The following is a 15,700-nucleotide window of genomic DNA, read 5'->3' as shown; positions in this document are numbered from 1 at the left end:
CCTACGAATTATCTTCTAGCATTACTCATAAAAATATGGTGAAAAATCCACACATGGACCCACAAAAAAAGTGAAAATTTTAAAGGCAAAAAAATGTAGTTTGGCGAAATTCCAACCGTAAAACCCCAATTCGTCTTTCTCAAACTTTGATTTTGAACTTCCATAAAATTCTCACCAACCCCCGACATTGTTTTCAGCCGATTTGACGCCAGCAGCAACGTTGATAGCCTTTAACTTCAAGTTTCTCTGTTGCTATGATTTTTTTTGTTTTGGAATTTGATATGTATTTTCTATGTGTTTGTTATGTTTTTAGTAGATTGATTATGTATCTAGCTTGAAAATATTTAATCCAATCGCGCTCCTTATGACACTGCCATCTAAAGAGGTTGGCTTAGATTATTCCATGAGTGTTAGAGATATTAGTATTTGTGATCAGTGTAGTGTGCTGATTTAGTTAGCATTGTACTCATGTTAATCAAGTAATGAAATACAGTTTTGTCAACTCAAAATCTTCTCTGTTTTCAAAAGTATTATAATACAAGTACTGGATTGCTAACTAGCTTACTTTGATTGGAGGTTTATTGTATGGCCAATCGTGCTCCATGATAAAATCGAAAACATCGTATACGTAGCCGCCCTCCTTCTCAAATGAAAGCTACTGTTTCGGCTTTGGCCTCCACAGTTTTCTTGGAGCCCTATCCACAACGTGTTCGACAGATAGCTCAACTCAGACTCCCTTTTCTTTAAAGGAGAGTGCTTCAACGCATTCCACAGCCGCTGTTGCCCAACAGTTGGCTGCGAGTGAACATTAAATATAGTGTTTTAAAAAATTGATACAAAAATCATGTATTTTTGTTTTCAGCCGATTTGACTCATGGTAATTAGTAGTCTGTTAATCAGGTTTTGTTCGGGTAATTAGGAACAGATTTTGTTCGGGTAATTAGGGCTCAGTTAGTGTCTCCCTCCGAACAAGGTTTCATAGGTTTTAGGGTTTAGTTCGCAACAGTAGGGCGCGTTCAGTTCACAGCACAAATGCAGTACCTTCTTAGAATTAATTTTTTGCAAAGTACTAGCGCAAGTAGTAACAGCTTGCCAGTTTGTCGTTTGAAGCGATATATCTCTTTATAAACTGCCACAGCTCATATGTCAGGATCTGTTCTTCTAGCGAAGGTGCATCTATGAAGCTCAAGTCCAAATCAGATTCCTGAAAACAAACAAAATCTGATTATCAGAGCCCTAATTACCCGAACAAAACAAAACCTGATTATCAAAGTCCTAATTACCCAATTTGAAATATTTTACCCTAATGGAAAAGGAATGTTACCAATGCCGCTCATTCCAAAATGTATCGTCGTCCATTTTTGTCATTGTCCTCGTCTTCGTCGTAAATCTATATTTGGGTGATGGTGGCCATACTGGAGCTGGTTACAGGAGAGAGATGTACGGGGCATGTTCGAGAGGTACGGAGAGAAAGATCAATGTACGGGGGTGTGTTCAAGAGGCAAGGAGAGATGGGGTGCAGAGGTGTAAGAGGTTAGCTAGGGTTTGAGTTCTAATATAAGTTAATGGATGGAGATAGATTAAATGGGGTTATGGTCGGTCGGTGCACTGGTGGTGGAATAAATGAAAGGTGGCTTGCAAGGTGGTGGTGGTGCTCAAAGCACGTAAGGCAGACAGACTAAGTTCCAATATTATGTTTAAAGTGATGGGTCTGAAAGTACATGCAGAAACCACCGGTTGATAACCTAGCCTACCAACTACAATGTCACATTAAAAGTGCTCTACAGGATCCGCGGAGAAAAGGAAAAAAATGGAGAAACAGAATTTGTGTGTTTGACTAAATGTAAAAGTGGGTAAACCTAAGAAATGACTTTCATATGAGACACAGGTATGTGAACTGATAAGGGAGACAAATTGGGAACACATGTGTCCGTTTGCTAACTAACAAAATTATGTTAACGAAACTAAACTGTAAGGAAAATTAATGAAAATAACTTGAAAACTTTGAATTTTAACGATAAGGACAAAATAAAGGGGAAAATGAATAGTTTCAAGATTGATTTTTTAGTGTAAAAATGTGATTTTTCGTAAAAGTAAACAGTACCAAAATCTTTTTGTTAAAGTTGATTAATTCGCACTCGTTCTCTCCATCACCTGCGCCTTCAGATTAAAAAAAAAAAATTCAACTAAGTAAAGGCTTAATTGGATTAATATGGTAGTAGGAAGATAACCTTGGTAATAAATAAATAAATAAATAAGGATTTAAGTCCTTGTGATGAACTCTATTAGGATTTTGGCCAAAAATTGAAATTTTCATCAACTTCTTGTTAATTGTTAGCACATGATGGCCTCACATGCTAACAATCGATGGAGAGTCCTGTTTTAGTGTCATATATGTGGCTCACATGCTAATAATTAACGAAGAGATGACAGAATTTTTAATTTTAGGTCTAAACCCTAACAGACCTAACCACAGAAGTTTAAATCTGAAGTTTTTTACCACATAAGCTATATTCCAACTACCTTATCACAATGGGGACTAATAAGTAAGGCCAAATCAGATAAATGATCCATGTGGTCATAAGGTATTCGGAAGATAGCCCTTGTGCTAAAAAAAAAAACTTAGATTTAAACCCCTGCGGTGTACTTCGTTAGCAAATTTAGTCCAAAAGTGATTATTCCGCTAACTATCTGTTAATACATGGGTAAAATTGTACTTTGACGTGTGCACCCTCTTCTTCCTCATCTTTATATTGTCCAATGTATAAGAACAAGGTCTGTAATTTGTACTTTCACAACGCCATGTTCGAGAAGTATGGATAAGAAGAAGGTTTGTAATTTGTATTTGTACAACACCATGTCTGATTCAAATTCAATCAGCATAAACTTGCCAGCACAATGTCATGTCAGTTTGTTTCAAATTATCTTGTCAATCGTTGTATCGCAATCACAAACAGATTAAGAGGTCTTCGATTCCAACTCCAGTATCTACCATTACAAAAGTAGAACACAAAATCGAACCAAACGAAAATCATCATAACAGCTTTCGAATAAATTTCGATTTCTTCGAAACAAATCAAAGCTTCCTCCCAAAAACGTGATTTCTTTTCAATTCTCCACAACTTCATTAGAAAATTAAAGCAATAGGCAAAACCATGCATTCAATTTGAAGTGAAATTCAGCAACTTTACCATGGTCAAGCGTCATAGGAAAGTCGGTCGAGCAATCTGGCATCATCGAAATCTCAGTGAAGAAACCGAGAACCTCATCCATTAGTCTTGGCACGTGACCACCGCCATTATCAACAGCTTCACCTTCTTCTACAGGTTCGTTCTAAAGCTGCAGTAAGCCCGAAGCGGGCTTGGAGATCTCAGTGACGGCTTTCTTGTTGTTCGTAGAAAGCAACAAGAGGACAATCTTGAAGCTTCCTACCGATCTCAATGACGGCTTTCTCAGAACTGGTTTTGTGAAAATTCAAATTACAGAGAGAGCAGAGAGACGAGGAAGAGTGCACATGTCAAAGTATAATTTTACCCATATATTAACAGATAGTTAACGAAAAAATTACTTTTAGACTAAATTTGCTAACAGAGTACACTACAGGGGTTTAAATCCGAATTTTTTAAGCACAAAGACTATCTTCCGAATACCTTATAATCACAGGGATCGTTTATCCAATTTGGCCAACAAGTAATAATCCAATTAGGCCAAGACTAAATGTGGGCACTTCATTTGGGAAGGATGGGTTTTTCGAAGAGTGACACACTCTAACTCAGATATTCATGTTGACACCGAAACCAAAACATGTTGACTGATACTTGAAAAGTGACGAAATCATAATATGCATGTGATGTGTAAAAAGTACTAACAAATTAAAGAAAGAGTACAAAAACAAAACGAGTATAACGCTTTCAATTCTTATTTTATTTTCCTAGCGCTTTCAATTCTTATTTTATTTTATTTGCTGGTGCTTTCAGTTCACCAGCTATCATCAACAATAAATCAACAATAAAATAAGAACTGAAAGCACTAGGAAATAAAATAAAATAAAATAATACCCCTCTGAAGTGAACATTTTCATTCTGTTTTTAGCTTCGCTGCTTTCGTTTTAAAACATTACAGTGCTATACAATTCTAGCTCTTTTTTCTTTTTCTTTTTTCCGAACAAATTCCAGTTTTAAATGGCTAATTAAACATAAATTACTTTAAAATAATTAATTAAAAAAATAACTGCAATACAAACAATTTGGAATTGTTACAGTGAAACCTATACGAGCAGTCCTTTTGATCCTTCACCTCTTCACGATTGGAGAGTGAAACGAATCTGACATTTCAGCTCCAAAAGAGCTGCTAGGCCGGCCGGGCTTTATGTACAAAAACATTCTTGCCCGAGACGAAGTATATATCAAGCATGCCATCTCTTTTCTTTAGTCCGATCTCGGCCGATTCGACCCACCTTTTTTGGTATTGTACAATGGTAAGATCCATCCGGACCCGTGTTTGCTTCTTCCGTAACACCGCCAATATAGTATGAACAGAGCTACCATGACACCGGCTGGGATAGCCCATCTGCCTCAAAACAAAGAACAAATTAAAACACAACTTGACTTGCAATCCAAGCAACATCCTGAGGACTGAGTAGGAGGAGGGTTTTGTTACCTGTCTAGATCAAGGACGGGACTGTAAACCAGTGTTTCCCAAGTGGATACTATTACATGCCAAACGGAGTTGTAGTAAAGAGACTCTGCAGACCAAAACATCCTCGTGTATGTCTCTAAGAAGATGAAGAGGATCCAGGCCCCGATTTCTATCAATATAAACTTTATGATGAACCGGCCAACGACCACCATGACAAGGGAGAAGGCGACCAACCAATTGAAGAGCCGGTGATTGTATTCTTTTATAAATAGAGAACGTGACTTCCCCAACATCTGCGAATCAAATCATATACATCGTATAAATGAGCTTTTGCACCCAACGGGGAAAAATGAAGACAAGGGGAAAAAATGGAGGACACAAGGTATGCCTGACCTTCATCATGCGAACCTCATAGTTTGCTTTTGCAGGTCCAATACACTTTTGCGCAAAACTTTGGTTGCACTGCAGGAAACCTGCGTTGAATTTTGCCATGGAAGGAAGCCTGAGAACTTGAAGTTGGTCCATTTTATCCTCACATCTGGTATACAATGCCTCACAGAGCTTTGAAGATTGATATTCGTTTGCCATGACCACATTCTTAAACACCTAAACAAATCCCAGAGTTTAAGCAGCAAAGTCATGTTAAAAAAATTGCAGGATGCGTAGCTGGTGCAAGTGAGGGTGCCAACAAAATATGTAAAACGTGACGAGGAAAGGGGTATAGGGCTACTATTACAAAGTGGATATACCTTGTCTACTTCTTCTTGTAGTTGCTCGACTGACTTCTTTGCATGGTGACGGCCAAAATGTTGCTCCTCAAAAAGTTTCATCACTTCCTCCATGGACTTTTCATGGTAGTCTTGCACAGATTGCTCTACGAGAGGTAAACTGAGTTTTTCCATCCTTTCATGGTACAGATTTAAGCATCTCTCAAGAATACCCTTGTTGAAAACCTCCACCAGAGAGCCTGTTGATGGGATCTCCCCCTTGTTCAACGCTTCAAGAATCTGATAGAAGAAATAATTAAAAACACACACACACAAATAAACTAAAAGAACAAATGTAGGTAGGATCCCTTATTTTTCTTGTCCTCAATTCCTAATAGATGGAATGCCACACAACATAAACTTTATGAAACTTAACGATTCTCCTATCGTAGCTGATTTTAACCAACCAACATTATAATATAACAGGTACCTGCTCCAGAAAAGATACAAACTCCTTTCCACTTAGAGTTCTTCCCTGCACAATCTTTGGACGGATGATACTAGAAACAAGCTGTTTTAGTTGTTCCTTTTTCTTAACATACAATGGGTCGAGCTCACCATCCTTCATGTCGCAGAGTTTCGTTCGGTCAAGGTGAGGCTGTTTGAAAAGTTTGGAATCACCACAGAATCAAAACACTTGACAAACAAATAGAAATATATCTACAGGAAAGGGAAGTTTAAATTGATTGGCATAGCAATCCTAGTCAACCATGTTTCACATGTACCTCTCCCTATCAAATGAGAGATGCAGTGATAGCAATAACTTGAATTATAAATTTCTGTAATCATAAAAACTTTCCCGATACAAAATATAGTATTCCCAGAGCAAGGAATATCTAAATGCAATGAATAGGCAGGGTGCAGGTGTGCAAAGATAAATATCTTCCATCTCACAAGCCTTAGGGCAATTGAAAACAACTCAGAATCCAAAACTTCAATTTTTGTTTTCCCTACCCTTGGAAACATAAAAGAAAGTACATGCACAATATTACAATATTATGGATTATTTTGTATGGGCTAAAAACAACGCTTACTTTATCAACAGTGAACTCAAGTGACTTAATAAAAGTTAAGATGACCATGTAGCATGCATAGCACCTAAGAAATCATCAACTATTGCACTCGATAAAAAATAAAGCTTGTCCAAAACAAGCCAACGTCAAGGAAACTCTACACAACATCTTTTCCATTTTTAACAAAAAAATCTAAGGATTTGCTGTAAATGTGTAATGCTGAGAAGCTTTATTGAACAATCACCCAACTAAAATATAAAACCAAGAAAATGAATGCAAAAACAGCTGAAAATAGGAAAACCCATACTTGTGGTAAACTGAAGGCTGTGCTATTATCACCCATAATAGCCAAAGAATCTCGGATCTGGTTGACCTGATAAAGACACAAAAAGGGTTCACTTTCAATCCGTGAACAGCAATATCTCAGCGGCAAGTGATAATATAAGGGTGAAAAATACCATATCAATATTTTTGTTGCCTGCAATGTCACAAAGAACCCACTATTAAATCCATGGAAACAAATAAAGAAATAAATAACTTGTGCTTTTATGTATAAAGCATAGAGGGAGGGAAAAAACACTAACCATCCTTGTTAGGGACATGAAGGAGAGCTTCACGAACCATTTCTTGCACAGATTTCCCTTCTGCAGAACAACACCAGAATGTCAATCTATGAGCTTTCTGCTGGAAGCTTGGAAAAAAAGGGTGGATAGGTGAAAAAACAAATCTTGGTAGACTGTCATTGCAACTTCTATGTTGCTCATATTTAACTTGAACAAACATGTTATAGGCATTTCTCAAACTTACGTAAAAAATCACGCTGGATAAGCCACAATAGTTTTGCAGGTTCAAAAGCAACATCTTGTCCCTACAAAACAATCCGACTATTCACATGTAAATTATTGCAAGATCTTACAAGCGAGGAACAATGATTTAAGGGATTGGAACTTACCTTCACTCTATTTGCCACATGAAATTTGCAACCAAGAGCAAACATGTCAGTTTTGATAATAGAGGGAACAAATTAAATACAATATCAAGAAGGAATAAAAGAAACTGTGGACCTTCCATAAAATTCTTCAGCAAGCTCAACAGCAAAAGACAACCGGGCAATGTCAGCTTCACGGATCTACAGAATGACAACCAAAGAGATAAATCATATAAGGCAAACTGGGCTTGAACAATAATGGACCAAGGAGAACAAGTACATGCTTCTAAGACGCCACACGTTGTACAACTCACCGTCTCAGCCAGGTTATAAACAAGGACAGAACTCATAACAGTTGCCAGAGCAAAAATCCTGCAAAAGCATACTCAGAGACCCAGCAGAATATACAAAACTTGAATGACCATCAAAGGAAAATTGAAGATTACATGATGACTTGAAGATTACCGGTCATCATATACGTTTGACTTCCCAACACTTTCAAATCCCTCAGTATCAAGGTAAAAAACTGAAGTTTTCACTCCATCAATATCCAATTCTATTGGGGTTCCCCATACCCAAATCCCTGTAAGAGGCAAATAGCCACCGTAAATATATCTCTCAAGAAACAATAATGCACATCCACGATATCAAGGTTGCATCTAGATTTACCTTTTGTCTTTGTGTCACGCATATGTCCAACACCAAACCCTGTGGGGAAGGCGTTTAAAAATTAAAACTTAATGGTTGTTATATTGTTCAAACCCAACAACCAATGCATAAAGATTAATCAAGCAAGATCCACAATGAGAAGGCAAGAGTTTTATAACTAAAAGGAGTAAAGACTACACCTTCATAACAAGAAAGGGATAGCAGTTGGTTGAGCAAAAAAGATTTTCCCGAGCGGTATGGTCCAATTACCTAAGAAGACAACCATTTGAATCGAATCAAGATGTACACAGAAGAAAAGAAAGTTTGCTTTACCGAGGGAAAAGTAAGACAATAACTTTAATCGTAATCTGTAGTCATATTTGTATGCATGGAGACTGAAAACTACTGCCCTGTAGCCTACATGATACTACTACACCTCTGCAACAGTGAGTCATTCAACTCTAGCTAAAACTAAATATCCAAAGTTCGGTAAGATTTCCAAAATTAAAAGATCACTGTATAATCTTTTACTATTACGTAATAGACATTGATATCAGTTTAACTCTAGCTACGAGGAAGATCAATTGCAACTATTATAGATGCTAAGGAGAACAGGTTTAAGTCTTACGGCAACAGCTGCAATTGGATTTGTTATTCTTTCAATGGCCTCCAACCCTTCCCTTGAAAGACGAAGTTTCGTATGACCAGGATCAGGTTCCACAATAGGAAATCTGTATGTGCAATATTACACAAACATTAGCCAAATACGAAGTACATAACATTGGCAGAAAAACAGCGACAACGGTTAGGCAGCAAGTAATCTCAAAATTAAGGTGACATAAAGTGACTCAGGGGTCGACAAGGTTTTCAATATCGGATGCGAAAAATCACAGCACCGCACAATTGAGGCAGGGAGCATAGTTTCTTATGATGTTCATTTTCCTCGTTATAGTCTCTCATTAGTCATTAGGAACATCCTACCTACTACGAGAGCAAAAACAATATTTAACCTTCACAATCCAGAGCACGTTACAATCATATCCAAAATTGGTGACTATCAATTGGCTCACAAAAAAATTAAAAAAAGAAGCACACTGTTCATATGAAGCGGATTCACATACTTCATGCCGTAAACAAAACACTAAACGACATAAATCAGCTAAAAGTTCCCAACTTTTCAGTATTTTGGAAGAACTTTTCCAACTTCCTCAGGTTTCTGAAACTTGTATTTAGAATCACCAAATGCACTCTCAGATCTAAAACAAAAGTTTCCAAATTTATTCACTAAGCATAACAACTGCATTGCAATATTGTTCACCATGATCAAAATTCTACTCCAACTATCCAAAAAAGTCAAAAGCCAAATGCTGTTTCGAGCTGACCCCATTGGAACCAGATTTCTCCCACCAGCAAAAAGAAAAAAAAAAAAAAAAGCACCAAACTTTAAATCCAAAAAAACAGAACTTGCATCACAGAAATCACTTACGCCTGGTGGAAATTCTCGATTGCGAGCGACCCAGATGCGAAAAAGCAGACAACAATCGAAAACACAAAACCCCAATTAGATATGGTCATGGAAGAAGCAGTGGTGGTGGCAGGGACCTTCATCGGGCAAATGTGGTGGAGTTACAGGCGGGTTCACGGAACTGTGTGCACGGAGCAATCATGGGGGTGAGAAAAGCAATCGTGTTAAGCAGAGAAAGGCAGTGGTGGGATCTGGGGAAGACGAAGAGATGAGTGTACGTTAAGAATCGTGCAACCACACGATGGCGGTTCTTCTGAGAGGGGAAAGCTTTCAGGACAGTTGGGTTTTTGTCCCGAAAAGCATGGGATTCCTGCCCTAAGAGACGGGAAGTGGTCTGATTGGGGTTTAAGTTTGAATTGACGGATGAGTCCTCGGAGTTTGGAGTTTGGACGGGCGAGGAGGAAGGGTAGGTTGGTAATTTTATTAGGATTTGGCATCTGGGAGAGAACTGGATTCTGATTGGTTATGTGTACGTTGCTGTTTGTCACTTTTGTTCCAAAACGAAACTCCATGTCTTTCCAACGTTAAATTGGTTTGGTGAAGATTTCGACCAAAAGCAGTAGAAGTTCCCTCCTTTGAATTTGGAGCTTCGATCTGATAATATTAATGTGAAACACTTTAAAAATCAAACTATACAACAAAAATTCATATTTATACTCTGATAATAATTTGAAAAAATAATAATCAGGCACAATTGCAATTAAATATAAAGTTAGAATTAGAATTTTAGTATTACTATTTTCATTTATATATTTTTTTTGTTTAAAATATGATTAGTATGTACCATAGGTTACCTAAAAAATTGTTTAAAGGGATCAATAGATACCTAAGTCACCATTTTTTGGTCTTTAGGTTTTTTATTTAACGGGTACGTACCAGTGATACAAAAAATGAGAAATTGGTCGTTTCACTCTTCGAATTATTATCCAATTGAAATTGACCTTCTGAACTTTTTTTTTTTTTTGGGTAAATTAACCCTTGAACTATTTGCAATTAGCCAACTAACCCCTCACCGAGATTAGATGAAATTTCATCCGCTTTGCTGTCAACTGCTGGCATTCAGCACGTGATTCACTCTTGAAAGTAAAGTTGTGCCAATATTTGCGCGGCAAAGTAGATGAAATTTTATTGAATTTGATTGTAAGGGGTTAATTGGCTGATTTGAAATAATTCAAATGATTAATTTACTAAACAAAATAGTTTAGCTAGTCAATTTTAATTGGAGCAATAATTCAGGAGTCAAATGACAGTTTACTCAGAAACTTTCGTTATGCTTATAGCAAAAGTGCTTTTTTCTTAAAGTAGTTGTGATACTTTTACAAACGGACTTCAACAAAGTACCCGGCCCTATCAGTTGAACCAACAAATAGATCTCATCCTCCTACCACCTGGGCTTGTCCTAGTTTTAATCCAATAGGGAAGTCTCTTGGGCCTGGCCTACGCTCTGCAATTTAGAAAGCCACAGCCATCAAAATTTAGTGGGTTTTTTAGCCAAAATGGTCCCTGAGATTTGTATAACACATCACTTTGGTCCCTAAGATTGAAAATCAATAGAAATGGTCCCTGAAATTGTCCACCATCCATTATTTTGGTCCTTCCGTTAAAAACTCTGTTAAGTGTCCAGGAGCTCTTGGCCAGAAGTTTGGGCAATTTTCAAAGTTTCGTAACTCAATCGTTTCTTAACCAAATTCGACCCATAATATATCAAAATGAAGATAGGAAAGTGTAGAACAAGATTATACCTATTTAGAAGCCCAATAGTTGCTGAAGATGGCCGGAAAATAGTCTGAAAGGTTACTAGTTCGCAGGAAAACTAGAAAACTCACCGGAAACTGGGTAAACTTTAAACGTTCATAACTTTTTCAATACTCAACACAATCAAGTGATTCAAAAACGAAAATCATACTTCTCAACGAGACGAAGATAATGGTACCTTTCTCGAGGGATAATTCGTTGTAGTTTGGTCGAAAAATGGCTAACTCGAGACCAAGACTGCCACTTTCTAGCCGTTTTCCAGCCAAACCATGACGATTTAGCATCAAGAAAGATACCATTCTCTTCATCTCGTCGAAACGTATGATTTTTGTTTTTGAATCACTTGATTTTGTTGAGTATTGAAGAAGTTATGAACATTTAAAGTTTATCCAGTTTCAGACGAGTTTTCCAGTTTTTCCGCAGACCAGTCACCTTTCAGGCTATTTTCCAGCCATCTCTAGAAACCATTGGGCTTCCAAATAGTATAATCTTGTTCTACAGTTTCCTATCTTCATTTTGATATATTATGGGTCGAATTTGGTTAAGAAACAATTGAGTTATGAAGTTTTGAAAATTACCTAAACTTTCGACCAAAAGCTCCGGGACACTAAACAGAGCTTTTAATGAAAGGACCAAAATAATGGATGGTGGACAATCTCAGGGACCGTTTCTATTGATTTCAATCTCAGAGACCAAAGTGATGTGTTATGCAAATCTCAAGGATCATTTTGGCTAAAATGCCAAATTTAGTGAGACATAAGACGTGTTAACTAAGGCTAACGTCATCAAAAAGGTTTTTGAATTATAATTCCATGGTACCCAAGAATTAGAAGAAATTGTAGAAATGATCTCTCAACTTTAACCTGATTAGACTAATGGTCTCTTAACTAAAAACCATGATCATTGGTCCCTTAAATCATCAAAATGTGCAATTATGGTCATTTTCATCAACTTCGTTTGAACTTCCATCAAAATGAGTCATGTGTCAAGCACATAAGGTTGAATCATGGGGCAAATTATGGAAACTAAATGAGAAAAATTGTAGTAATGGTCCCTCAACTTTAACCCAATTGGTTGAAATGGTCCTTCAACTTTAAAGCAATTGGAGTAATGGTCCCTCAACTTTAACCCAATTGTAGCAATGGTCCTTCCAACAAAGACTAATGTTGACGGATATCTTATGGAGTTGATGAAAATGATCTTTAATGCACGTTTTGATGAGTTACGGGACCAACAATCATAGATTTTTAGTTGAGGGACCATTACTCCAATTGGTTTAAAGTTGAGAAACCATTTCTACAATTTATATCGCAAAGGCTCTTTGTCTTTGGGATATTATTTAATGTTTGCATGAAGAGTAAACCAAACATTTGGTTACAAGAAGAGTAATACTAGGGAGACAACATTTGTAAATCAAATTTTATAAAATCAAATGACATAAAAGTTCATGATTGGATATTACAAGTTTTGATTTAACGTGTTTATTTCTTACTGATGACACATCATTTGATTTGCAAATTTAGTCTACGAATTTAGTCTTTCTACATTCCTCTTATAAGAGTTGTTTAGGCCTATGGTGTCTATTGTGCACGGATGGTGTACGTCGATACAAGGGGCAGAGCCCCAACAAAACTATTTTTGCTACATCATGACCAGATGACTAGATGTCAATGACATATGTAAGGATCAACAAGTCACATGTCCCTAGCCGTCTACCTAAAAACTCTATCTTTCTCCCAACCAAACCCTAGTCGTTTACCCTCATCGATGCCGGTCTCTAGCTATGGCTGGGGACCAATGACAGCCTCTCTTTTTCTTTTCCTAGCTCTTCCTCCCTTCCTTTTCCACCCCCTTCCCTCGTGTTTTCACTCCCTCCCCCTTCCCCGTGACACCCACTCCCCCACGCGTCTGTTCTTTCCGTTTCACTTTATCCCCATTCCCTGTGCCAACCACTCCGCCTCTATTTAGCTTCCTCTATCCTCGTTTTCTTCTCCTCCACCTTTTTATGCACGGTTGTCCTGCATTTTCATGTCTTCTTCCCAGATCCGAGTTATGCCATTCTCAAAGTATTCTTTTGATTTGGGTTTGATTCAGAGCTTGGGTTTGGATTGGGGTTATTTGGTGGGTTGAAGCCATTTCTATCCTCATTTTCCAATGTTGTGATGCTTCCATCTCTTGATTTTTGAACGCACCGCCTCCTACGCCTATCCACTGCTACACCACCTGGGTTGTGTTATTGTTAGGATTGCATTGCCTTGGGCAGTTTATCCGGAGTTGCATTGCCTTGGCTTTTCCAAATCTGGGTCTATTGTCATCAGTGTCTCGACGTGCAGCTCCGCTACCTTGGTTTTGACTTGCTGATGGGACCATCCAAATTAGGGGTGGGCAAACGAGTCTAGGAACCGCGGGTCAGGGCGGGTAATGGTGGTTCGGAGCAAGTACGGGGTGGGTCTAATTTTTTTTTAAGAAGAAATGGGGCAGGGTAGTGGTATTTATATGGCAGGGTGAGTCCAAATCTATAGAAGCACGGGTCCTCGGCCTAGCTCGTTTCTGAAAGGGAACGAATGGAATCTGCAATCTGGATGGGATTTGTTTATCGTCTCCGAGTGACCTAGCCGTCCTCTTTCTATTCCCACTCCTATCTCTCCTCGCAAACCACCATTGTCACCTATCATCGTTGTCGCGACTATCACCACCCCATCATCGTCACAGAAGCTTCAGGATTTCACCTAGCAAAACAGAACCCTATACTTCGACGGGATTGGAGTTGGGGCCTCCGTCTCCAAAGGCAAGAAGAAATTTTTGGAAGATACCCACAAGATTGTTTCTTGCTTACAAGGCCAGAAATCAAAGAAAGTAAAAAAATTTGCTCTAATCATTTATGGGTTTTGCTGTAATTTTTTTTTTTTTTTGTATTACTTTCTTTTTATGTTTTAATTGATTTTGTTTTTGGTGCAAATCTGTAGGCATTTTTTGGGGTGTATGATGGACATGGTGGGAAGAGGGCTGCACATCTGGTCGTAATCTGCTCGGTTCTGCCATGGATGGTGTGTTGGAGGAGTTGCGACGGTGGCGGGGAGGCGAGGAGGCAAGGAGGAGCAAAGCCGGGGTTGTTGGGGGTGCTGAGTTGGCAACAGAGAGAGGATGAGGATCAAGGGAGAGGCCTAATAGCAAGGGAGGTAATAATGGTGGGAAACAAGGTGGGTTTTCGTGGGAAGGTGAAGACGTCAGCGGAGACGCTGGGGAGGGAAAACGAAGAGGATGACGAAGACCAGATAGGCGTGAGTGAAGATTTGGACCCATAGGAACCGACCCGTTTCAACAGTCCGGGTTAGGTCCGGATCCCATTTTGAAAAATCCAAAACCTGCCTCGCCCTGCCCCATTTTATTTATAAGTGGGTTCGGTCCGGTTCCTTCAATTTTGGGCCCTGCCCTGCCCGTGCCCACCCCTAATCCAAATATGTGCAATGGTCTTTATTAGGATTGGCTCATCATACCATCGGAAGGTGCTGCCTTGTGGCTTCTTTCTCGGAGTAGTTTGTTTAGTAATGAGTTGAACAACGGACCTCTTTTCGATGTAGTCTAGTTGTCCACTCGTCTTTGTGCACCGTGGTGGCGCTTTTTGTTTTGGTTAAATTGGCCTTCGCCTTTGTGTGATGCACTTTGTTGGTCTCGTTTGTCAACAATGACTTGATGTGGTCTTACTCTAACGCAATGACTTTTTGTGGCCTCGCAATTCAACGATGACCATTGTGGTTGCCTGTATTTCTCTGATGCGGCTATCGTTTATTGTGACAGATCTGTACTGGTAACACTTGTGCGGTTGGCAATTGTATGTTTGCTCTTGTGGTTGTCTACTAAGGGTTTACTCTTATTTGCCTGTTTGTGCAAATTCACTCCAAATCAATTGATTGGTCACTAGAGCTATGTACCAAATGACACCCTTGTAATTGTTTGTGTTAATTAATGAAATACTACGCTATCATTTCCTGTAAAAAAAAGATGTATGCGAGAATCAAAACTTACATACATTTACAACTAACAGTATACTCTCGTTGTTTATACATATATAACGACGACCGCTAAGGTAAGTCGCACACACATATGACGTATGCGAGAATCAAAACTTCCGTACATTCACAATTAACAATTACTTTTGCTATTTATACATATATAATGACCAACTAAAGTAAGTCGCACACGCGTGATGCATGGTTCTTATACAGACTCATATATTCGAGCGTGGGCAAACTAACAATATTCCTATACAACAATACAATGACATACACGTGAAGTGTTCGAGTGTGAACAAGTCTTTTGCTGGTGGGAATGGTGGCAGATTGAAAAGGTTAGTGTTAGGTCAATTTCTTACATCAGTACTGCTCCCATACAGCAGGGAATGGCATCATATACCAAATCCCACAGG

At 38.5% G+C, this 15,700-nt stretch overlaps 1 protein-coding gene across 1 annotated transcript; it reads right to left on the bottom strand.

Annotated features, from left to right (window-relative positions):
• Positions 1–4,035: 4,035 nt before the first annotated feature.
• On the bottom strand, positions 4,036–9,832 carry LOC137742552 (uncharacterized). Its single transcript, XM_068482454.1, is given in 16 exon segments — positions 4,036–4,569; positions 4,660–4,931; positions 5,032–5,244; positions 5,388–5,645; positions 5,836–6,003; positions 6,726–6,791; positions 6,877–6,896; positions 7,003–7,062; positions 7,226–7,286; positions 7,371–7,547; positions 7,661–7,718; positions 7,812–7,929; positions 8,016–8,054; positions 8,195–8,264; positions 8,623–8,725; positions 9,481–9,832. Coding segments are annotated over 16 exon segments (1,947 nt in total). The 5' UTR covers positions 9,603–9,832; the 3' UTR covers positions 4,036–4,427.
• Positions 9,833–15,700: the final 5,868 nt, after the last annotated feature.

This window comes from Pyrus communis, chromosome 8 (assembly GCF_963583255.1).
Source record: "Pyrus communis chromosome 8, drPyrComm1.1, whole genome shotgun sequence".
NCBI lineage: Eukaryota > Viridiplantae > Streptophyta > Magnoliopsida > Rosales > Rosaceae > Pyrus > Pyrus communis.
Note: the sequence above shows the minus strand (reverse complement) of the source record. Positions and strands in the feature narration are given on the sequence as shown.